At 58.4% G+C, this 23,721-nt stretch overlaps 2 protein-coding genes and 1 long non-coding RNA gene across 7 annotated transcripts in view; 1 reads left to right on the top strand and 2 right to left on the bottom strand.

The window, feature by feature from the left end:
• The window catches only part of RAB17 (RAB17, member RAS oncogene family), a 39,286-nt gene extending 17,377 nt beyond the window's left edge, over positions 1-21,909 (top strand). The window contains exons 1-7 of one of the 5 annotated variants that reach the window (XM_038574294.1): positions 202-439; positions 5,663-5,772; positions 5,937-6,096; positions 10,943-11,094; positions 12,051-12,176; positions 14,288-14,381; positions 14,611-15,384. In XM_038574294.1, coding sequence (XP_038430222.1) covers positions 5,940-6,096; positions 10,943-11,094; positions 12,051-12,176; positions 14,288-14,381; positions 14,611-15,107 — 1,026 coding nt within the window. In that variant the 5' untranslated portion in view covers positions 202-439; positions 5,663-5,772; positions 5,937-5,939 and the 3' untranslated portion in view covers positions 15,108-15,384. Of the gene's footprint in view, positions 1-201; positions 440-977; positions 1,179-5,662; positions 5,773-5,936; positions 6,097-10,942; positions 11,095-12,050; positions 12,177-14,287; positions 14,382-14,610; positions 15,385-20,992 lie in introns of those variants that run through there. The other 4 variants (XM_038574293.1, XM_038574292.1, XM_038574291.1 and 1 more) reach the window with 4 other exon arrangements.
• LOC119865974 lies at positions 4,845-9,398 on the bottom strand. Its single transcript, XR_005378889.1, has 3 exons — positions 9,086-9,398; positions 6,501-6,605; positions 4,845-5,328 (listed from the first exon to the last, which is right to left on the bottom strand). It is a non-coding gene; the product is annotated as an uncharacterized LOC119865974 (long non-coding RNA).
• A 499-nt stretch (positions 21,910-22,408) lies between the features above and the next one.
• PRLH (prolactin releasing hormone) lies at positions 22,409-23,185 on the bottom strand. The gene is made up of 2 exons (XM_038573035.1): positions 23,086-23,185; positions 22,409-22,572 (listed from the first exon to the last, which is right to left on the bottom strand). Exons 1-2 carry the CDS (start codon positions 23,183-23,185, stop codon positions 22,409-22,411), a joined length of 264 nt encoding a protein of 87 aa, XP_038428963.1.
• Positions 23,186-23,721: the final 536 nt, after the last annotated feature.

The following is a 23,721-nucleotide window of genomic DNA, read 5'->3' as shown; positions in this document are numbered from 1 at the left end:
GAGCGGGTGACCCCCAACCACCAGATGGGAGTCTGTCTGGCTTCCCCGGGGCGCCGGGTGCTCCTGTGGCGGCAGCGTCTTTCCAGTCCAGCCTCCTCGCCCCGCCCTGTCCCAGGTGACACATGACCACTGTGGACTTTGCCCGGGAGCCTCCCCTGGACTGGAGGAGGAGACCTGACCTGGGGACTGGGGGGCGGGGGACGGGGTGGGGGTGGGGAGAGGGCCTCCCTGGGGCCAGAGCTGCTGCTGCTCCTTACCTGTTTCCTGTGGAGCAGAACCTCTGCGGCCCGGCCACCACCATCCCCGCCAGCTCGTGGGGGGAAGCAGACCTTGCCCCCGAGGCCACAGGAGGGAGAAAGGGGACACAGGCGGGGGTCCTGCAGGACCCTGTGATGACAAGTTGTCAGGCTTCCCGGAGGTGATCGAGCCCGGGGAACGCGTGAGTCATTGTTTTAATTTCTGTGCACTTTGCAGAGTGTGTGGGAATGTGTGTGTGTGCATATGCAGGTGCTCGTGACTGCGTGTGTGTGTGTGTGTCTATATGTGTTTGTTTCTGTGCCTATATGTGTCTGTGTATCTCTGTGTGTCTCTATACTTCTGTGTGTGTCTCTGTGTGGACATGTATGCACCCGTGTGAGCGTGTGTCTGTGTTTGCATGTACATGTATGCACGTGTGTGTCTCTGTGGTCACGTATGCATGCGTGTGTCTCTGGATACATGCATGTATGTGTGTGTGTCTGTGGGCACACGTATACACACGTGTATGTGTATGTCTGTCTGTACCTCTGTCCTCGTGCACATAATCAAGAGGGCAAAGTGTAGGGTGGAGGGTTTGTTCCCCCCGGGGCCGGACGCGCCCTTGTTGGGATCCCCCGTGGCAGGCTGGGTCAGGTTCCCGGAAGGAGATGTTTGTTTACACAGTGGCTTTTGGAAAAAGTCCAGCTCCAGGCCTCGCCTGTGAACTGCGGGCGGGGGAAAGGAGCCCCTCCAGGGATCGGTCTGGGATGGATCAGGATGCTGTTAGCCCCACTAATCTCGGTGTCCCGCACGCCCCGGGGCAAGGAGGACAGCACCGTAGACCCTTCCCTGAAACGCCCCCCCCTCCACCCACCCCGTGGAAGGACTGGTTTGGATTTGCGATCCTTTCTTTTTCCCTTTGGTGGAAAGGAGATGAGCTGGTAAGAAATCGTAAAAAGCTCCAAATGAAGATGCTACAGAGGGTGTCGCTTCCCCCTAACCGCGACTGTCCCCATCCCGAAGACAGCTTTGTATTTAGAAAGACTTCAGATAACCCCCTCTTGATTAAATTCTAGAGGCAGGGTCAGAAGTCACATTTTCAATTTTCTCCCAGAATAGAGGGCTCTAGCCTCTGATTATTAGAAGCTTTCAACATGTAATCACACAAAAAGTTAAACACAATAGTGCTTTCTGTAGTCTAATATATTACTGAGAGACAATTATGACCAAGAAAAAAATCCAGTATCTGGGAAATGGCTTAGCAAAGTGGAAAAGCTGTAGGAATGAATGTTTTGTGGTCATTAAACATATTACGTTGAATGCATTAGAACACACGCAGCTATGCGGAAAGCTGATTTTTATGCATATTGGGTTTTTTTTTGCGTATTGATTTTTTAAAGGTAGGATGCATGATGTTATGTTAGAGCTATGGGTTTTGGTTTGTTTGTTTTTAGGATTCAAAGCAAAAAAAAAAAAAGAACCAACAAGAAAAGAGGCAAAATGCCTTTCCTGGATATATTAAGGGTGTGGGATTATGGGTGATTTAATTTTTTTTTCATGCTGACAACGACGTGTTTATACTTATAGCAAAATACTATTTTTAAACAAAAAGATGTATCGTTGCCAGAGGGACAACGTGCTGGAACGTGGTATCGTAGGAGTGGTGTGTTCATTCATAGTCCACCTGTTTTGATTGATTCAGACATGTCTTGGGCTAAAGATTTTCTAGCCTTAAGAGCTTTATTATTCCGAGCGCATAAATAGCAAAGAGAACCTGAGGGGGTATCTTTGAACACTCGAGAGTGCATCGCTGTGGGTGTGTTAGGACTTTGTGCAAAATCACAGCACAAATCAACGGGCCACCTGCTTCTAAGCAGGAGCCTTAGGTACTTCTGGCTTGAAACGACGTAATAGCTTGGGCTGCCGCAGAGAGCTGGGACGGTCCATCCTTACAGGGGTTTCTTCTTTGTAGCGTGGTTGAGCCGCACTTGACATCCAACGCCCCGTAAGTTCGAGAGGCACACGGTGCGGATTTGGCACGTCGATACATCGCGACGTGATGACCGTGCGCTGTTAGCTGCCGCCCCATGCCCCATCCTGCCTCATCTTCACTGTGTCTTTCTGGCACTGACGACATTTAAGAGCTACCGTCTCAGGGCCCTCCTGAGAGTATGTAACTCGGTAGCGCGGGCTCTGACCCCCCGCTGTACGTCCGATGCCCGGAACCTGCTCGTCTCCGAACTGGGAGTTTGCACCCTTTCACTGGTCTCTTCCCTTCTCTGCGCCCAGCCTTGGATAACCAGCATTCTACTCTGTTTCTCTGAGTTTGGGGAAAAAAGAAAGAAAGAAAGAAAGAAAGGAAGGAAGGAAGGAAGGAAGGAAGGAAGGAAGGAAGGAAGGAAGGAAGAAAGAAAGAAAGAAAGAAAGAAAGAAAGAAAGAAAGAAAGAAAGAAGAAGAAAGAAAGGAAGGAAGGAAGGAAGGAATGAAGGAAGAAAGAAAGAAAGAAAGAAAGAAGAAAGAAAGAAAGAAAGAAAGAAAGAAAGAAAGAAAGAAAGAAGAGCAGTTTCTAAGTTAGGGTGTGCTGTTGAGCTGACTGCCGTGGGCCAGGAGCCAGGCTGGGGGCGCCCCGGGGGGCCACCGCACCTCTGCTCTCCCCGTGGGAAGCGCGTGCTGGCGCTCTCTGCAAGTGGCTGGGACCGTGCTAGTTCCCCGGGAAGCCAGTGTGAACGTGAACGCGGCCTGCTCTGGCTTCGGATTCTGTACCTTTGTCTGAGAAAGGCTGCCGGCCTCTCCGTAAAGGGGGGGGTGCGGTAACCCCGGGACCCCTGGAGGTGTCTAGACCGGCAGCCTGTGTGGCTTGAGCCGGACAGGGTTGCGTGAGCATGTCCGTCCCACTCCTCCACTGTGAGGCGTGGGCACCTGCACCCTCACGGCCTCCTCCAAGCATCCGTGCAAGGTGACAACCTTAAAGCAAAAGCGTTCAGCTTTCCTTGGCCTCTCAGGGCTGAGCCACCTGCATGGAGCGGCTCCCGGGGCCCGTGGGACGTGCTTCTTCTGCTCGGCCTTCCTGCAGGTACCCCGGTTCCCTGCGAGGCAAGCTGCCTGGGGTTTGGCCGGCCGTGCAAACCGTGTGGTGGAAACGGCATGTCCCCCCGACTATGGCTTTTTGCTGAGCCACTCCTGAGTGTGCTCAGGAAATGTTTATTGAGCACCTACTATGTGATCAATGAATATCATCCTTGCCCTCATGAGACGTTACAGCCTGGTGCGTGTGAGATGATCTTAATAAGATAATTGTGTAAAGTGGGTCTCATGAGAGGTTACAGTCCAGCAAGAGACATAAGTCGTTAAAAAATAGTTCTATGAGTTAAGGCAGTTAAAAACCAGGATCATTTCCATCAAGAAGAGGGACGGGGGACCGCAGACAGCATGATGGCATAGACTATTTTTTTTAAGATTTTATTTATTTATTCATGAGAGACACAGAGAGAGAGAGAGAGGCAGAGGCACAGGCAGAGGGAGAAGCAGGCTCCATGCAGGGAGCCCGACGTGGGACTCAATCCCGGGACCCCAGGATCACGTCCTGGGCTGAAGGTGGTGCTAAACCCCTGGGCCACCCAGGCTGCCCGATGGCAGAGACTTTTATCTATTTTATTAACTGCTGTGATGGGGACTGGGTATCAACAGGGTTGATCGGGTGATCAGGGGTGGCAGCCGTGGCAGGAGGTTTGTGTCAGTAGGACAGAGAAGCCGGAGCAGATCGAGCAGCTTCCGCGGCAGCCGGCAGCTCCCCAGTGTCCGCTTCAGAAAAACACCAATGGAAAACTTAAAACGCTTCATCTCTCTAATCCCCTGGGAAACATCAGGCATTGACCCTGTAAGCATCATGCACGATGGCGAATCTCGCATAAGCAGGGGTTCCTCACGCCTTTTGACGACTCCGGCTCTGCTGTGTCGGGCTCCCTGTCCCCGAGGGCCAGCGGCAGCCCCGCATCCTTCTCTCAGACCCTGTAACTCCCTGGTCACTTCCCTTCTAGAACAGTCTCCTTAGTTGTTTAGGACTCAGCCCTGCTGGTTCTGGGACTTTGATCCCGAGCTGGCTCCTTCCCCTCTCATCCCTGCAGGCAGACCAGACAGGGGACAGCTGCGGCGGAGGGAGGGTGGGGGTGGGGACCCGGTTTGCTGCTGTCTCTGTTCCTCTTGGAAATTCCCTCCTTTCCTCCATCCCCGTCACCCGTGGGGCCCCCCTCCTGCCTGCCCACTGAGTGAGGAGGGAGAGGGGACTGTTCCGGGACTGCCTGCCCCGGGGGGAATTTCGATGTCTTTTAGGGGAAGGTTTTCTTCCTACAAGTGACCCAGACCATGAACAGAGACAAAGTGGTGACATTCGAACGTCACCAGTCTGCTCCCAGTGGAACAGTGGCTCTGGAAACAGTCTTCAGGGACCCCTAGCATCACCACCCCATGCGCTTGGCCATCGTTTGCCCCCTGACGAAATGCAGAGCACACTCAGGAAGCATCCTTGCCAAAAGATAGCTTTTTTTTTTCTTTTTTTAAAGATTTTGTTTATTTATTCATGAGACACACAGAGAGAAAGAGAGGCAGAGACACAGGCAGAGGGAGAAGCAGGCTCCCTGCAGAGAGGCCGACGTGGGACTCGATCCCAGGACCCCGGGGTCACACCCTGGGCCGAAGGCAGACGCTCCACTGCTGAGCCCCCCAGGCGCCCCGATAGCCTGTGTCTGATCAGACTTCTGTTCTAACCACCGAGCTACAGCAAATACAGGGTTCATGGGACGTGGTAACAACAGGGAAACAATCAGCGAAATCCAGATCGCAGAGTTGCAGGACAGTCTGATCTCTCGAACAAATTAATTACAAAGGGGGAAAAAAAAAGACTCCCTGCCTATAGACCGAGATTTGCAGATGGAGCAACAGGATGTCCGGGGTTTGCTTCACGCCAGTCTTCGGTGGACGGGGGCTTGGGGGTGTGGGTGAAACCAGGTCGGCCACAGCTCATTATTGTGGAAGCTCCGGGGGTGCATGGGGCCCCCTGGGACGGCCTCCATCCCCTCCATTACAGAAATCTTCTGTAACAAAAAATATGCAGGATTTACCCAAATTTGTTTTGATCCCAGAGCTGTTTTTCTCCACGGCTTATCCCTACAGGGGCTGAGGCTTTAGATCTAGTGGGAAAGACTGAGGTTTTGAGGTCCTTGAAACACGGGCTTTGTCTTCAGATAGATGCTTTCGAAACACCTGCTCTGACCCACGGGCCGCCACGGAGAGAGCACGTTGCCTCTCGGGTGATTCTGGTGCTTTTTGGAATAAGTAATAGATTTTTTTTTTTTTTTTTAAAGTGAGAAGTAATGGCGTGAGGGCAGCAGGCCAATAGGGTAACTAGCACACAACGGTTATTTTCAGGGTATGTAGCTCCTAGGGTGCCGTGGGTCCCGCCGGGCACCTTTAGGACGCTTCCCAAGCGCGGCTCACAGCACACCTGCCACCCAGGCACTGCTCACCCCACCCTGCAGGTGAGGAGACGGGGCGCGGAGTGGGGCAGGGGAGCCGCCCAGGCCGCCAGCCTCTGACGCTGAGCTCCCTTCTCTGCCTCCCACCGGGGAAGCGGGGCCCGGGGGTGAAGCTGCTAAGATTGGCGACAGACGTTCAACCCCCTGCACGTGTTGTCTCTTTGCAGGGCATGGCGCAGGCGGAAGGGGTCCCCTGCCCTGGGGCTGCCCCGGGCCAGCCCTGCGTGTTCAAGCTGGTGCTCTTGGGGAGCGGCTCCGTGGGCAAGTCCAGCTTGGCTCTCCGGTACGTGAAGAATGACTTCAAGAGCATCCTGCCCACCGTGGGATGTAAGTGACGCGGGACAGCGCGCCCCTTGTCAACCGCCCCGACGTAGGGCGGTTCCCACTGTCCCCCGGAGCCCGGGGTTGCGCCCAGTACTGCAAGGAGGGGATGAGGCCCACCTTGGTCAGACACGCGTGGAATCCAGAGCTCAGCCCGGTGTCAGCTTAGCGGGAGGGTGCAGGGGGCAGAGGTTCAGGGGTGGGACCTCGGGCCCCCAGGGGCTGGTGTGAGGGGTGATGAGGGGGGCCTTCCTCAGCTGCCCGACGAGCTGGCTTCTCACCCTGCCTGCCAATGCCGCTCCCCTGGGTCGTTTACTGAAGAGTGGCTCCCTTTCTGCCTGGTCTCAGTTTACCACCTGGCCTGGACTGGGGCAGGGGGTCGCGGTCGCAGGGAGGGAAGACCCTCTTACCGCGCTTGTTAAAGAGGTGACGTGTCGTGGCTCTCAGGGGGAAAGGGTCTTTGGAGCATCTGCTGGGCTGTTGGCCTCTTCACATCCTGCCTGGGGCTGGAAATCCTGTTTTCCACCGAAAATAGAGAAATTCAACATGTGCGCTCCATGCCAACGCTCCTGGTGGGTGGCCAGCACGGCGAAAGAAGGATCCCACCCCCGGAGCCAGAACTTTGGCTTCAGACTTGGATTCCGCCACGGATGAGCCTTCCGCTTAGCACTTTGTTGAGTCCACTCATTCACTCATTCATTCATTCATTCATTCATTCACTACCTTCTTCACTCATGTACCAAGTACCTGCTGGGCATGGCCTCTGCCCAGGCCTGCACTAGGTGTGGAAGATTCTAGAAGATGCCAGGCTCACTGGACCTAGACACACAATGCTAAATTTGATGTGTGCATTAATTAGCCAGCTCCTCGGGAGCCCTCCAGTCTTCTCCGGAGGGTGATTCCCAGGAGTGCCCGGGGGCTATGGGGGCTGCGGGGATCTGCTAGGCCCAGACCCCAGGCACTAGTGGTGAGCCTGGCAGGGGAGGGGTGAGGGGCTGGTTCCAGGATGGGGAGCTCGGGGAGAGCTAGTAAAGCCAGAGGTTGGGGCTGGCTGAGGGGGCGCAGGGCGACCGTCTCCATCAGCGGAAAAGTGACACGACTCAGCCACGATACTGGACTTAAAAAAAAACAAAAAAACAAAAACAACAACACAACAAAGTGCTAAGTCTGGTGTCAGGGGGGCTTCCATTGAGAGCAGAGACCATAGAAGGGGGCCTGGCCCAGCGGGGATTTCGAGGGCTGTGCACCTGCGTGTGAACTGTGTGAAGCTGGTGTGAACCAGGTGTGAACCGGTGATGCGGAGCCGAGCTGAGGAAGAGAGACAGCAGCTTCCAGGCCAGGCAGCTCTTTGGGGTCACATGGAAGACGAGGGCCTGCAACCTAGGGCTCGAAGGGCTCTGCTTGATTTTGCAAATGAGGTTTTCCAGGAACAGGGCCTGCGCCCGAATTTGCACATCCTGCGGGCTGCTTTCAGGCCCAGGCCGCAGCTGGGCAGTTGCAACTGTGAGGGCTTGTCCTGCGAAGCCACAAATATTTACTGAAGACCCTTTGCCAGAAACATTCAGGACCCCCTGTTCCAGCGGTCAGCGGGAGGGCGCCAGTCCCCTGAGAGGCAGTGGGCGGCCACTGTTCGGGCTCCAGCGGGAGGGGCCGGGATGGTGGTGTGGACACACGGCGGGCCGGACACTTGGCTCCGTGGGATCCGCCCTCGCTGGGTCCAAGGTGGGGGGCTGCAACTGGGACCCTCCCTGGGGGGCCGGAGGGCCCGACACCCAGAGTCAGCGGGGCCCGGGGAGAGTGCAGGTGCTCTGTGTGGATGGGAAGGTCCCTAACTTTCCCAGGACAGGCAGACGGCGCTCCCCAGCCTGCGGTAGCTACCGGGACAGTGGGTGAGGGCCTGTCCTGCCCACAGAACCCTGCACTGGTCCTTCAGCAGGTCAGGGATGAAGCTGTCACCCTCCCCCGCTCGCTTCAGAGGTTCTGCTAAGCTCAGGAGGTGGATGGAGCCTGGGCCCAGGTCGGAGTGGGGGGGTCATTGCTTGAAGGGCAGGCCTGGGTGTGCTCTCTCCACTTACGGTCCTCTGTCTGGCCCCCGGACCACCCTCATCCTCCGGGGCAGCTTTGGCTGCCCTCCCCGCCTCCTTCCCCAAGCCAGGCTTAGGGCCCTGCCTTGGCGTCGGGGCTGGTGCTTTGGGTCTGCTTCCTGCCCACCATCCCCGGCGTGCGTGCCTGTGTGGGCAGATTAGCACCGAGCCACAACCCTCTAGCTGAGTTTGGCGATCCTTTATTCAAGCAGCTGCCAACCGTGCTGCTGGAGCCTACGTACTGAGCACCTACTAGGTGCCGGCAACTGTGCTGGATGCTGGGGACGAAGAGGTGAAAAGCCCTCCTTTGCCCCGAGGAGCTAAATCCCATGTGGAAATGCTGGCTTCGTCCACTTACCTCTCAGGGTCTCCCTCCTGCGCCTTAAGATGCCACAACCTGTGGCGGTGGATTTTACAATTAGTACATCATTATAAAAATTAATAATTTTAATATCAGGCAGGTAATTATTTTGTTATTATAATGCATTTATCAGTACATTATATTCCATATTATTTAGTAGTTATTATGCTATTACAGTTATGACATCATTACATATTATTATAAAGGTCGATATTCCCACTTTTTCAGATGAGGAGAGAGTAAGACCCTTCCTTTCGTTTGTGTAGATGCAGTCTGTGTTGTTCAAAATCCCCCTGAAGGGAGACGCTTCCATTTCTTGTTTCTGTGCGTGGCATCGGCTCAATTTCTGGCTTTTTGGAAAAAAAAAAAAAATTCTGGCTTTTTGTTGTGGCTCCAGTGAGCAGAGGAGCTGGATGCGGGGCTCACCTCCCCCTCGGCAGGTGGCTGGGGCAGTAAAGGAGGGGGCGCGTGCCTGGGCCGTGGGCCCCAGAGACTCTCAGTGAATATGAGCCGAATGACCTACATGTGGGTAAACGGCTTGTTCTCTCACCTTGACGTTGGCCCCTGTGGCGCGGGGACATAGGCACCTCCCTGCCGTGGGCTCTCCGTGCGAGGCTGGCCCGAGGCTGCTGAAGGCTCAGGTTCCCCTGTTACCGCTCAAGGTCATCACCTGCTGCCCCCGTCCAGTCCCGAGAGCAGGGCTGGGAGCAGGGGTCGGCCTGTCCCGGGTGGTGCTGCCTTCAAGCTAAGTCCGGCCTTCAGGTGGGTGGGGGTCGCTGGGTCCCCGCCAGGGGGTCTGGGTCCGTTGGAGACCGTGTGCGGTGGCCCCGCAGATGAGGACTGCGCAGGCCCTGGGCTCGGCCCTCTGGAACAGTGCGTGAGCCAGGACGGTGTTCCAGCCGCTTCCGGGCACGACCCCGTCCAGCCGGGGGTGCCGGAGTCAGAGTCATAATTGGGACAGACCACCCCGTGTCCCCGACGCAGGGCCAGAGTGGGAGTCCCAAGTGAGCGCGGCCTCCTGGGGGTCAGCCTGCTGGGGGACACCAGGGAAGCCTTGGAACTCCCGGCCAGGCCCAGCCACCCCCGGCCACCACGGAGGCCCCGGTCCCACGGCAGCCGAGGGCCCAGCAGGGGAGGTGAAAGCTCCAAGCAGAGTGCTGCGAGCGGCGCGGGGGCTGGAGCCACAGGGAGCTCCCCAAGGCCCCGCTGGGCTCCCCACAGACCCCTCGCCCTGGGGTCCCCAGGGGCCAGAGCCCGGGGAATCTGGTCCATTTCCCAGGGCCTCAGGGCCCTAGTGACGTCTTTTGGAGAAATGGTGACATCTAGTGCTCGAGTGCGTATTTGCTGGTTGGTGGCCGCCCCGCGTGGGGAGGGCGAGGCAGCCCAGCGGCCACCATCACCTTCCTGCTCAGCCTCCCTGGCTGAAGCCCTGGGGGGCCCGAGAGGCGCTGTATCCATTTCACGCTCCCTCCAACTGGGACTGTTTATACTCTCTCTCTCTCTCTCTCTCTCTTTTTTTAAAGATTTTATTTATTTATTCTCTGAGAGAGGCACAGACATAGGCAGAGGGAGAAGCAGGCTCCATGCGGGAAGCCCGATGCGGGACTTGATCCCGGGACCCGGGGATCACGCCCTGGGCCAAGGGCAGATGCTGAGCCCCCAGGGGCCTCCCTGCATGTACTTATTAAGCAGGGGTGGGAACGAGTCCAAGCACCCTCCAAGGGGTGGCCCCGGGGGCGACAGGTGAGAACACAGAAGTCTACGTGTGCCATTGGGTGTGCGAGGAGTGCCCAGAGGCTGCCAGAGACGGGTCCTTGGAAGGGAGCGGGGGCCCAGCGGCCACCCTTGGAGGCAGCAGATAGGTGGGAGGACGAGTGATGCCAAGCAGGGACCGTGGAGAAGGGAGGTTGGCAGGGAGAGGGTCCACGAGGCCAGAAGGTTAGCAGGATGCAGGAGGGAGTTGGGGGGGAGCCGGGGTGACGGTGAGCACCTCCCTGCACGGTTGGTCTGGCCTCTGAGAGGCCGATGGGGCAGGGGTGTGGATGGTTCTAGAGGCCCCCGGGGCTCAGCTGCATCTCTGGAAGCCCGCGGGGACACGCGGGACCCGTGGTTGTCAGAGGCCCCCTCCACGTCCCGTGGTCCGGGGGATTTTGTGTTGGGGCCCGGGAGTTCCTCTTCCCACCCGAAGCCTCCGCAGAACCTACAACGGGTCTGCAGCAAGTTGCTTGTGACACTTTGCTTCTTGCGGGAACCACCGTCTTCCAGAAGCGGGGTTTGCTGACGCCCCTCTGACGCGTTTGCAGAGCCCGGGGCTCACGAGGGCCCAGCCCGAGGTGCAGAGGAAGCCCGTGCCCCCCGGGCCCCCATGCCCCTGGGTGACGGTCCCCTTCCCCGGGCTCCCGTTTAGGTGCGTTCTTCACAAAGGTGGTGGAGCTGGGTGCCGTGTCTCTGAAGTTTGAGATCTGGGACACGGCCGGCCAGGAGAAGTACCACAGCATCTGCCACCTGTACTTCCGGGGCGCCAACGCCGCGCTCTTGGTATACGACATCACCAGGAAGGTAAGGCTCGCCTCAGGCGTGTCCCCACCCTCCTTTGCAAGCTTTCTGTGTTCTCGGGCACCGGGCACGGGGATGCTGTCTCCTGGAGGCCTTCTGTGGCCAGCCCGTGCTGGTGCTTTGTGGCGAAACCGCCACGACCGGTAGAAAATGTGTTCATGGAAGTCGGTCACTTCCTCCAGGAAGCCCTCCCTGATAACTCCTGCTCCTACAGCCACACGGTTGAGTGTGTGCCCCTCCACAGCGCTCTCAGAACACCCTGCATAATGCACCACCACCCATCACTCACGATTCCTTGGGTGCCTGTGGAATTGGGTCCTGGCTGTGCATCCGGGTAGATGCTGAGTACGAGTGAGCAGGGACCTAGAGCAGGAGCGGTGGAGCAGAGTCCTGTGGGAGTTGATAGGTTCAGCCTGGGGTGGGGGTGCTTCCTGCAGGACAGGAAGGGGGAGCAGGGATTAGCCTGGTGGGGTGGGGGTGGGGAGGAGGGAGGGCAGGGGAGCAGGGAGAGAGCCCAGGCTGGGGGTTGGGGGTGGAGGGTGGAGGCGGGGCCAGCAGGACACCAGGCTGGCAGCGAGGGAGGCCGCCCCCTGGAGCAGCTCAGCTGCAGGGCGAGGATCCCCGCAGGGTCCCCCAGTCAGGAGCCAGCAATAGCCAGTCGTCCAGACTCCCCTGCACTAAGTGGTCCTGGGGGGCTCCGGAAGTGAGGGCCCCGGGAGCTTGGAGTCTGACCCCAAACAACCCGCAGCCTCCATACTCCGGCCCTGTTAGGGGAGATGGAGCTGCGGCGTGGTCCAGGGCCCTGGAGGCGAGTCCCCGGCGGGGGCTGTCGCACGGCCTGTCGCACGCCTGTTGGAGCACATGCCTTTGCGCCGTGCGGCCGTCGACACCCGCCTGTTTGCCGGCGTAGCTGGTGAAGCCCCCGCGCGAGTCTGACGCTGAGCTTTGCTGCCCGCCAGGATTCCTTCTGCAAGGCCCAGCAGTGGCTGCAGGACCTCGAGCGGCAGGTCCCCGCCGGGGAGGTGGTGGTGATGCTGGTCGGGAACAAGACGGATCTCGGCGAGCAGCGGGAGGTGACCTTCCAGGTAGCCGTCATCCAGGCTGGGCGGTTTTGTTCCCGAGGGGAGGGGGGGTGACCCCAAAGCACACGTGTCCACTCATATGCACACCCGTTCCTTGTCCCCCGCCAAAGTGCATGCACTCCCACACATGCCTGTCACACACACTTGCATCCACACTCACAAACACGTGTACTTCCCTTTTGGGCAAAGATTTCTGGTCTTTCCTGGAAAATCAGGTCTACAGGTGGCTATTCCCCCATGTGGAGGACTGTGTGCACCCCCAGTCCAGCCCTCCTGAGAGCTGGCAGGGGGTCCAGCCCCTGGCCTGTCTGCCAGGGAGTGGGGAGACGCCTGTGGCCAGCCTGCGAGGGCCCCGGCCTGGTGACCCAGGCTCACCGGGACACGATGGCCCTTCCTACCCCGCTCTCCCAAGCAGAGTTGTGTGGTTTTCAGATCTTTGTCTTTGTGCTCAACAAATTATTGATAAAGGGACAGGTGAGTAAATCCAAATTTCCTTGCCAGGAACTGAGTGAGGAATAGAAAATAAAGCTGTAGTTCTTCTGTAAATAGACCAAAGACAGAATAAATGCTGCGGAGATGCACATAGAGTGCTATGGGAAGTCGGAGCTGTGAGCAAGGGTGTCAGCGTGTGTGCAGGAGGGGTGTGTGTGTGTACATAGGAGGTATGTGCGTGGGTCTGTGTGTGTGCGGGAGGTATGTGTATATAAGAGGGTGTGTGCAGAGTAAGGTATGTAGGTATGTGTGTGGGTAGGCATGTGCCTGTGCATAGAAGATGTGTGTGGGTAGGTGTGTGCCTGTGTATAGAAGATGTGTGTGTAGGAGGTGTGTGTGTGTAGGTGCGTGTGTGTAGGAGGTGTGTACATAAGAGGGTGCAGGTGTGTGTGTGTGTAGGAGGTGTGTGTGTACCTAGGAGCGTGTGCTGGTGTGTGTATTGAGGGTGTGCGGCATGTGTGTGCGTGCACGCGTGCGTGTATGTGCGGCCGCATCAGGAAAGGCGCCAGGAGGGCCCGAGGGGAGGGAGGGCGCGTGGAGCGGAGCGTGCTGCCAGGAGGGCAGGGCGGGGGGCGCGGGGTGGGCTGCAGGGTGGGAGCTCCCCACCGCAGTGAGAAGGCGCATGCTCTCCCGGGCAGCGACCCTGGCGGGTGGCGTTAGGGATGGGCCATCATGTGGGGGCCAGCGGGGGTCCTTGGAGGAGTCCTGTGGGCTGGGGCAGGACGGGAGATGTGGAAGGAGTATGGGGAGGTCAGGTCGGCGGGGCGGGGGGACCGCTGGGAGGCAGGGGCGTGAGGGGCCTCGGCGGCGGCACCCCACCCTGTGCTGAGCCCGCCCTCCGTGGGGGAGGCCTGGTGGCGGGGTCTCAGGCACAGGCCCCCCGAGGCCGGCGCTGCCGACCCCCCGGCCCCGGGGCCACCGCCCGGGCCTCTTCTCTATCCGAGCTCCCTCCAAGCCCTGGCAGGCCTTGGGGGGCGGGGGGGGGGGGACACGGGCACCCAGCCCTGGGGGGCCGGCAGGGACAAGGCTCACCTGCGGCACAGCGTCTGCATTACGCTCTTGGCTCTCATTTTACGATAGTTTCACAATTAGGAAAAGCACCGCAACACAACTACCGCAAGTGGGCGTGCGCCCTCGCCCGGCCTTCCCCACGCTCACGTTTGCCTCAACACAGAACCGCGACCCAATGGGGTGGCCTTCGGGCCAATACCCCGCGGACACACCCTGCTCAGACTTGATCAGGGTCCCCCCGACCCCCCCTGCAGCACTAACCCGTGCAGAACCCGAGCAGGGCCCCCCCAGCAGGCAGGCTCCCATCGGGGCCTCTCCTGCTTCCCTTCCCCTGTTCCTCCCTTCTCACCTGGTTTTCCCCACGTCACAGCCCACAGGTGCCAGGGGGTGGAGACAGGGAGCCCCTGGGGGGTCGCGGGTGCTGGGCTCTGCTGCGGGGGCCCACCTGCTGGAGGAGGGGGAGGACCTCCCCGCTTCCCGGCCGGGCCCCTCCAGGAGCACCAAAACGCAGCGCCAGGGCCTGTCACTGGTTCTTGGGTCGTAGAAGGCCACCGAGTGTCCCCGGAAAGCGTGGTTTGTCCACAGCGGGAATTCGGTTGCTGTCCCCGCAGGAAGGGAAAGAGTTTGCAGAGAGCAAGAGGCTGCTGTTCATGGAGGCCTCCGCCAAGCTAAACCACCAGGTGACCGAGGTCTTCAGCGCTCTAGGTGAGCGGCGGGGCCCCTAGGAGGGCCGGGGTGGGGGATGTCATCCCTCGGGCTGCTTTGTGGGGTCGGGGGACCAGACTGGAGGTCTCCAGGGGCCCAGGGTGAGCACGATTGCCAGGGGCCCCAACTTCGTGGCTCTGGGTGAAGGGCAGCTCGGGGGTGGGGGGGGTGTCCCTGGGCTGCTGGCCGGGGTCCTTCCCTCCCAGACCGCAGTCCTGACCCTCCACAGCCCGGGAACTGCTGCGGAGAGAAGAGGGGAAGCAGGGCCGGCCGCAGAGGGGGGAGGCCGGTGCTGGCTCGGAGCAGGGTGCCCGTGGGGCCGGCCAGGTGCTGCGCCCAGTAGCAGGAGCCGGGCTGCCCGGGGCATGCAGAGGACACCCCCGGGGAGCCCCTGCCACCGTCCCCGGCTCCGAGAGGTCCTGGAAGCTGGCATCCCGGAGCGTCCCCACTCCCGAGGCCGGAGGGAATCACTCAGGAGCGGATCCGCGCCGAAGGCCGTCTAGGGGCGATGGAGGGAACCGTCACCTTTTAGCGTTCGTCCGCCCTGCTCCTTGGCGCCCGGGGAAGCTGTACTTTCAAGGTCAAAATGACCCGGCAAAACTTTTCAAAGCAGGGCCACAATTTCTGCCCCGAGCCCACGGTGTACACTGGCCTCATTTAAAAAATAATAATAAATTAAAAAATATATATATATATAATACCCAACAAGGAGCATTCCCCGTATAAAGATAAGAAAAAAAACCACACCTCCCTAGTTCCTATAAAGATGAAAGTCACAGAACCTCACACACACTGGAAACGTAAGATAAACACCTGCACCTTTCAGGAATGTCCTTTGTCTCAACGGTTTGTGCGTAGCTCCTTATGTAGGAGACCTAGGTGACCCTGCGCCGGATGTTCCATCCCGGGAGCACGCTTTGCTTTGCGGAGCTGGAGTGTTCGGGGCAGCTGTCCCCACTCGGGCTCCAATAAATGTCTTTTTTTTTTCCTCTTTAACAATTTAGAAAAGGTCTGTTGGATTTATGTTGCCGGGTGGGGGGGTAGGGGGGTTGTCGGCCCCACGTCAGGGGACACTGGTGCCCGTGCCCTCCCCGCCTGGACGGTTGTGCCCTCAGCTGCCTGGGCACCGGGTGCGGAGGGGTGAGGCGGGCCAGAGGGGACGGGGAGTGCTGGGCAGGGCGCCGTCCGGGAGCTGGGGGAAGGGGGGCAGTGCCAGGAAGATCGCTGGCCGCCTCCGCTTCCCTCGGGGCAGCTGGGGCGGGGTTGGGGTGCCAGGGCCCTCCCTCCCCACCCCCTTCTCCGGGCTCTGAGTCCACCAGGTGATGCTCGTGCCTGGCGGGCCTGAGGGCGCAGACTTTTGGCCCGTGATGCAAGTTGTCCTGCTTACATGTCTGCAAACATCAAACTGCTTTCGATAACCTGCCCGTCGGGGACTCTGCAAGGTTGGGGTCTGCCCTGGCACATGTTCTAGGAGGGCTGGTGCTGAGGGAATAAGGAGGCGGGCCCGTGTGCAGGCTGTGGCCCAGGCGGCCCAGGACGTCTCTCCGGGGGTGACACGTCGTGCGTTCACCTCGTTCAGGTGACACAGCCTGCTTTACCATCAGGGCCCCGGTGGTCGTCCTGGGAGCTAAACCCTAGTGTCAGTGAGGGTGTTTCGAGGGTGGCTATATTTTTTTTGGGGGGGGGGGTTGGTGTTGGTTTCCATCCTTGCAAGGTCTGTGATAAGCCAAGTCTGAAATTTTAAATCCTAAGATATCGTGGTGTCCCTGGAAGGGGTGGCTTTGCTGTATCCACGGTAACGGTCAACAGCAGGACACACGTAGAGCGTCCTTTCACGTTGACTCTGAACTCCCGACATCCACAAAGGGTGCGCCCTCATTTCTGGGGGCTCCTGTGGACTTGGTCTCTGCTCTCGACCACCCCGCATGGGCCCATCATCCCAGCCTCAGGCCTGGGCCTTTGGTTGGGGCCCAGCGGATGGGGAGCCCTGGCAGTGGACTGACCGGGACACCGCCAGGCATTGGTGAGCTAGGTGAGGTGGCCTCAGCGTGGCTGTGTCCCGCCAGAGGTCAAGGCTCCCCACAAGGCTTCCTACAAGGTGGGCCCCTGGGTCCCTCCTCATCTATAGGGCCAGCCTCACAGGATCCTCACTGGAGGGAGCTGGGCCCAGGGCAGACCCAGCGTCTGTTCTGGGGACGGGGGACGGGAGGGCGGGGGTGGGGGATGGCAGCCCAGGATCCAGGCCCCTCCCCGATGCATATTCTCAAGGAGCTTCTCCTGTGTCTTTCTGGACAAACGCAGATTTCCCAAGGCTTCTCTTGTCATGATCTTCAAGAAAAGCTAAAGGACAAACACAGATATAAAAGCATCTGAGAGGGCCTGCGACCCAGACTTCCACTCACACACTGTGTTTTCTTAAACAATGTCATTGGTGGCAGTTTCTGACTGTAGTCAAGTCGCACGGTTTTTCATATGATTATTCCCAAGTTGATGAGGTACGTGGGGTGAGTCCCTGTGCCCAGCTGTGTCCTCGTGCTCACGCTCTCCCCGGGCCTCCCCCCTGCAGCAGGGCTGGGGACCCCCTGCGCCCACCTGGTGGGACCCACCTGGGCCTCAGCGGGACCTGAGGTCGCCCCCGGCCTCTAGATGGCGCTCCAGCATCGCTCAGGGCAACCCCGGCTCAAGGGCACAGGGTCACTGAACCAGCTCTGCTAAAGGCCAGACTTTGAGATTTCCAAGGAGCTGATTGATGCAACAGGAGGTGGGCAGATAAGGAAGTTGTGTGTAGGATGCCCACGTATCTATGCCTATCCCCCTCCGTTTTGTCAAGCTGGTATCACTGCGCTAGAATTTATTATTAAAGCATATCCTTGGGACGCCGGGGTGGCTCAGCGGTTGAGCACCTGCCTTGGGCCCAGGGCGTGACCCCGGGGTCCTGGGATCGAGTCCCACATCAGGCTCCCTGAGTGGAGCCTGCTGCTCCCTCTGCCTGTGTCTCTGCCCCCCTCTCTCTCTGTCGTGCATGAATAAATAAATAATCTTAAAAAAATGAAGCATATCCTTGGGTGGATTTCCACCGGGCATCCTTCTATGGTGCCCCTAGACCGGATGGGGCGCCTTGTGCTCCTGGAGCTCACGTTCCCCATCCCCCAGCTGTGATTCTCCTCTCCCTCTCCTCGCCCTACTCTGCAGGTGGCTCAACCCTGTGTTGGAATCACCTGGGAGCCTCTGCCACAGCCCTCCTTGTGCACCACAGGCTTTGCTCAGATCCGTCTGCAGGGGGCTCCTGGGGGGCTCAGTCCGTTAAGCATCTGCCTTTGGCTCAGGTCATGATCCTGGGGTCCTGGAATTGAGCCCCACATTTGGCTCTCTGTTCAGCAGGAAGCCTGCTTCTCCCTCCCTCTCTCTGTCAAATCAATCGATCAATCAATTCTTAAAAATAAATAAATAAACGGTCTGCGGTGCAGCTGGGCCCTGGGACCCGGGCATTTGGAGCCCTCCCAGGTGAACCTAATATGCTGGCAAGGTGGAGAACCGCCCGGAGGGCAGAGGTTCTAGCCTTCCTTCTCTGGGGTGCTCGGTGCCTGGTGCAACATCTGACACACGCCAGGTGCTCAACAAACGTGTGTCCAAACAAGAGGATGGAAACAATTTCTTCCGCTGAGACGTAAAGGGAAGGCAGGCTTTCCAAAGCCAGACAGGTGTGTATGGAAGGGTCTGTGTGGCAGGCTTTGGAGAGAGCCCACCTCACCTCTGCTCTGTCCGGACCCATGTGATGGGGCGTGGGGTGGGGGGCAGTGGGCGGAGAGCACGCGTAGAGATGCACCCAGGGGGCCGGTGGCATTTCCCGGAGAAGACTCCTCAGGAATACCACTTGCAGGTGTGCAATGGCCTCGGGTCCCGCGGGAGGCCAACCTGGGAGCCCCGTGTGCTGCCCGTGGCCTGGGAAGCTGCTGCAGCCCTGCTCAGCCCGAGTTTGGAGCTGCATCCTCTCTGGAGCTGGGTGTGTGTGTGCGTGTGCACATGTGCATAGGCGTGTACAGGATGGTGGCAGGAGGCTCCAGCTTTGGTAGGTGCCCCTAAGAGGAGGCCTGCTGACCTGCCTGGGACCGTACCCTTTCCTCATCTTCTGTTGCTGTGGCAGGTGTCTCTCCAGCCCCCCTGGAAGAGGCCCCTTTGCACTGCCAGGAAGGAAACCACGAGGCCCTAACGGAGCCGCTGATGCTAAGGCGTCAGTCAAGCAAGATTTAGTACTTAACCCAACTGCAGTTTCAAATCCCCCTGGAATGAGACCTTTAACCTGTCAAGCTGGAATGTCCCGGAGGCAATCCTCTGAAAGACACCTTCCCCCTTAGGAAGGCAAGTGATGCCCATAAATTTCTTAAAAAATAAAAAAGCCTTCTTTCTGCCTTTTTTTTTTCTTTTTCTTCTTCTCTCTGCCTTTAAAAACCTTTCCTTTTCTGCTCCTGGGCGGAGCACCTCTCTACCGGCTAGAGCGAATGCTGCCCGATTCCTGAGTCACTTCATAAAGCCAATTAGATTTTCAAATGTTTGAATTTTGCTTTTTAACAGCCCAGAGGGCCTGACTCAGGGGCCCATCCTTCTGCTTTTAAAAATTTATTTCCAGGGCACCAGGGAGGCTCAGTGGGACTCTGGATCTCAGCTCGGGTCTTGGTCTCAGGGTCGTGAGGTCGGGCCCCGTGTTGGGCTCCACACTGGGTGTGCAGCTGACTGAAAAAATGTGTATTCTCTTCTTGGGGCTCCCACTGACCAAATTGAGGACAATTTGAGCACCGAAAATTATTGGTAAGGTGTTGAACAAAAAGAAAGAGGGAGAGAAATACCTCCTTTAGAAGAATCCAAATAATCAATGGGGAAGGAACTGGAAAATCTCCTTTGTTCGACCCACCAACCCACCGGAGGGGTCATCCGTTCCCAGCAGGGATGTTCAGGGGGTGGTTGGATCACTGGCTCGGGGCTCGGGGTAAACCAGCTGCCGCCTCAAGCATACAGTGAGGGGAGGGTCAGACCTGCATCTCTCCAAGTGGGGCTGGGACCATCCATCAGATGTGGTGCAACAGAAGGGACACAGGGTTCTGCTGTCCCCAGTGAGGAACTGAATCCGGCTGAGGCCCTGGATCTCGCTCTCAGACCACAGGAAATGCAGGGAGAGAAGAATGAGGAACAAGAAGAAGGTAACAGCCCTCCAGGGATGGATCAACACATCACACACCGGATCATAATACAGGATAATGTGTCTGGGTTCTTGTAAAAGTCAATATCATGACGAAAGAAGAGGATCAGGGACTAATGAGCAGTACTAACTGCAACAGTGAATTTAGATTGAAGCCTGGTTTCAGACAGAAAAAAGAGAAAGAAAGAAAGAAAGAAGAAAGAAAGAAGAAAGAAAGGAAAGAAAGAAAGAAAGAAAGAAAGAAGAAAATAAGAAATAAGAAGAAAGAAAGAAAAGAAAATACAAAAAGGAAGACAGCAACAGAAAGAACAACGAAAAACTCCAACCCCAACTCCCCCCCCATACCCCACGCCAACCCCCGCCCACCATCCTCCTCCCTTCTTTCGCCCCCCCCTCACCGCCCGACGAAGAGACATGCCGGCCCAAGAAGAAAGAAAGGGAGGAAAGGAAAAAAAGAAAGAAAGAAAAAAGAAAGACAGGCAAGACTTTCTGTCCATACTTGGGGATTTTTGAATACAGACTGGAAACCACATGATATTATGGAATTACTCGAAAGAAAATGTCTCAGGCACAGTGATTTTTTTTTTTTTTTTGATTTTGTGGTTATGTAGGACACTGTCCTTATTTTGAGGAGAAACACATGGAAATACTTAGGAGAAATGTCGTGATGTCTACAACTTACTTCCAAATGAGAGAGGGAGAGAGAAAACATGGTAATGATTGTTGAGTCTAAGCGGAGGGTACGTGGATGCTCATTAGGTTACTTTTCGAACTGTCTTGTGTGCTCGGAAACTTTCGTAATTAAGTTGTAGGAACCGTGAAACCGCCCACCCCGGCACAGAAGACGTGGCAGTGTCCTGGGGCCGCCGGCCCGGGGTGCCGCGCTCCGGAGCCCGTCCTCACACCCCTGCGTTGCCCTGTCTGAGCCCCACCCCGGGTTGCGAACACTTAAAAAAAAAAATGCAATTCAGTGGTGTTAGCACATTTACAGCACTCCGCGACCTTGGAACCTGAGTCCGGTTCCAGGACGTTGTCGTCCCTGGCGAGGAAAGCCCCGCCGTGAGGCAGTTACCCCGGCAACCAGATCTACTCTCCGCCTCTGTCTCTGTCGCGCACATTCGTGGAGATCCGGTTACGCGGCGTGTGGGCTTCTGCGTCTGGCTTCTCCGGTTCAGCATCACGCTCTCAGGGACCCAAGCTGTAGCATTCGGCCCAACTGGGTCCTTTATTTTTTATGGCTGAACAATAATCTGCGGTGTGGCCGGACCACATCTTATCCGTTCTTATCTGTTTGTTGGTGGGTATTTGGGTTGTTTCTACCTTTTTTTTTTTTTTTTTTTTTGCCTACTGTGAACTGTGCCGCTGTGAACATTTCCGTGTAAATATTTGTTGGAACACCTGTTCTTTGTTCTTTCAGGTCCACACCCGGGGGTGCTACGGGCCATATGGCGACTTCTCCGACTTTCTGAGAAAGTGCCAGACGGCTTTCCTGGCTGCCCACACTTCCAGGCCTGGTCCAGCAGCTGCAGCCCCCCTGACCCCTCCCAGTCCCTCACTCACTCCACCCTGGGCAGGTGCCACGTAGCAGGGGCTCTTCCCTGGGAGGGGCTGACCTCTGCCCTCCCTGAGGACCCCTGTGGCTGGGGAGTGAGGCAGGTCTGTGTCCTCTCCAGGTCTGGTGAGCCACAGGCCCCATCTTCCCTGAACTAGAGCAGGGACATCTGGGGTCTGGGGTCCCGCAGGCCTGCTCTGAGGCCTCCTGGGTGTCGACTGTGCCCTGTGGTCACCGGGGGCTCCCGAGACCTTGCAGGCAGGGTGCAGGCAGAGGCCCACGAGCTTTGGGTTTGGAAGTAAACGGACGGGCCCGTCCCCACCACCCTCCTTCCTGCACGCTGGGCTGGAGCCGGCCTTGGGAAGGCGTTTACACGGGACGCCCACCGTGTTGGCTGCAAGCAGGTGCTGTGCCTGCCTGCCCCCTGGAATGAGGCAGGTGTTACTGTCCTGGGGTGTTCAGGTGTGGAAACTGAGTCTCAGAGTCAGGAGCTGGGCTCAGCTGCCCTGTGAGTGGTGATGTGGCCCTGGCACCAAAGCAACCTACATCGGAGGCAGGACATGGGACATCTTGGCGGGAATTGAGACAGGTGGTAAAGGGACACATTGTGGTTCATTTAGGTTCAAGTCTCCTGCTGTTGATTAGAAACAAGCAGCTCAGGACGCCTGGGTGGCTCAGCAGTTAAGCTTGTGCCTTCAGCTCAGGTTGTGACCCCAGAGTCCTGGGATGGAGTCCCACATCGGACTCCCCGCAGGGAGCCTGCTTCTCCCTCTGCCTGTGTCTCTGACTCTCTCTGTCATGAATAAATAAATAAAATCTTTCAAAAAAAAAAAAAAAAAAACAAGCAGCTCACACTTCTCTTCCTCCTCTGAGTGCCAGCAAGGGAGGTAAAAGGAAGGGACGGGGCTCAGGGAGGGCCAGGCCAGGCCGAGGGGCTGTGCCAACCGTCCTCCTGCCCAGGTGGTGCAGTGTGCAGCCTGGGCAGCCCCGCGGGGCAGCCGAGGTGGAGGGCACGCGAGCGATGGGCTGCAGGTGAGCCCGGAAGGGCCCAGCTCCCCTACTCAGTGCCGGGTGCCCTCGGGCAAGTCATGGAGCCTCTGGGCTGCTGGGCTGAGTGTCCTTCTAGGCTAACGTCCCAGGAGGGAGAACAGCTCCCCTTTGCCACCACAAAGACACACCTATACAAGACCAGCTGCTTTTATTAGGACTGAAGGGGATGTAGCCGGTGGAGGGGCGCGGCTGGGGGGGGCTCCTGAGGTTATTCTTCTGCGTGCGGGGCCGTCACCCGCCCTGAGAGGGCTCAGCGCGTCCTTGCAGGGGGAGGCAGGGGGGCTGGCGCCAGAAGCTCGGCTTCATCGCATCCCCCAGGGCTGCTCTCCTGCGGCCAAAGCGGCCCACGGGCCTGATTCCGCGGCCCGTGTACCAGGCAGGATCGATGTCAGGGGCTGGAAGGGAAGGGCCAGAGCAGGGTGCGGGGGTGGGTGGTGTGTCCCCCGGCCTGGGTGCACAGGGCCCAGTGCTCCCCACGGGGGCTCTCGGCTCCGTGCTGCCCACTGGCCCGGGCCCTGCCGGGACCCACCTGCAGACCAGGGACACCCAGGGGGCGTGGCGAGGTCAGTGCTGGGGAGTGGGTGGCTTTGGGAAATGGGAATTCAAACTCACCAGCAATCTCTTCCTCCCCCCACCCAGCGCCCCCCCCCCCCAAGTTCTCATGCCAGGGCTGGGAAAAGGCAGCTCTGGCCCCGGCCACCCCGGGGGGCAGGAAGTGACCCTCTCAACTGTGTGCTATGCAGGGGCGGGGGCACCAGGGAGCAGGGCCACTCCGGGGAAAGGCCACCCCCTCCTAGAGCTGAGCCACCTAGCAAGGCCATTCCCCCCCACCTGGTTAGGAGGTGACCGGGTCCCCGCCGGGGTCCCTGGGGGTGGAGGGGTGGGGGGTGAGGGAGGTGGGCACTCACTGCGGATCTCCATGGAATGCCGGTGGCCTTGGCCGGCGGCCCCCTGCAGGGTGAGGCCCAGCAGCAGCAGGCACAAGAGGCAGGCGTGCAAAGCCTTCATCCCCGGGCTCGGGCTCCTGGCTCAGGCCCGGCTGGAGGTGGGATCCGCAAGGGAGGGCACGCCTGGGGCAGAAGGCAGGAGCCGTGTTCCACACACGAAAGCGGCAGCCTCAGCTGACGAGAGCACGGTGTGTGTGACAGGGTGTGCATAGTGTGCACACATGGACGAGACGGAGTGTGCGTGCCGGCCGGTAACACGAGGGCGTGTGCACATGTGGAGTGCATGCGTGTGCAGCCAGGCTGTGGCGTGTGCGCCTCCGATCCGAGCGGGACCGGGCCTGGGCGCGTATCTGGCAGGTAAACCTGGCTCCTTGCAAAGTCCCCCCAACACCCCCGGGGGCTTCGTTCCCTCCTCTGACAGTGAGTGTTACCTGAGGCGATCCTGAGTGTGTCAGCCTCCGAGGGGCTCACACGTGTCTGCACCGACCCTCCCGTCAGAAGGATCCCGGGAGGGTGTAAGCCGTGGGTGCCGAGAGGTGGGCTGTGTGGGAACTGCCTCGGTCGGTCTGTCTGTCTGGAGGGGGGTGTGGGTGTGCC

The sequence above is a fragment of the Canis lupus genome, chromosome 25 (genome assembly GCF_011100685.1).
Source record: "Canis lupus familiaris isolate Mischka breed German Shepherd chromosome 25, alternate assembly UU_Cfam_GSD_1.0, whole genome shotgun sequence".
Classification (NCBI taxonomy): Eukaryota; Metazoa; Chordata; class Mammalia; order Carnivora; family Canidae; genus Canis; species Canis lupus.
This window is presented reverse-complemented; position numbering and strand designations above follow the sequence as displayed.

Excerpts from the sequence above, each read along its gene's own strand:
- PRLH (XM_038573035.1), bottom strand. The coding sequence starts at position 23,185 with ATGAAGGCTTTGCACGCCTGCCTCTTGTGCCTGCTGCTGCTGGGCCTC. Across the intron at positions 22,573-23,085 it reads GCATTCCATGGAGATCCGCA|CCCCTGACATCGATCCTGCC; the intron begins GTGAGTGCCCAC and ends CTTCCCTTCCAG.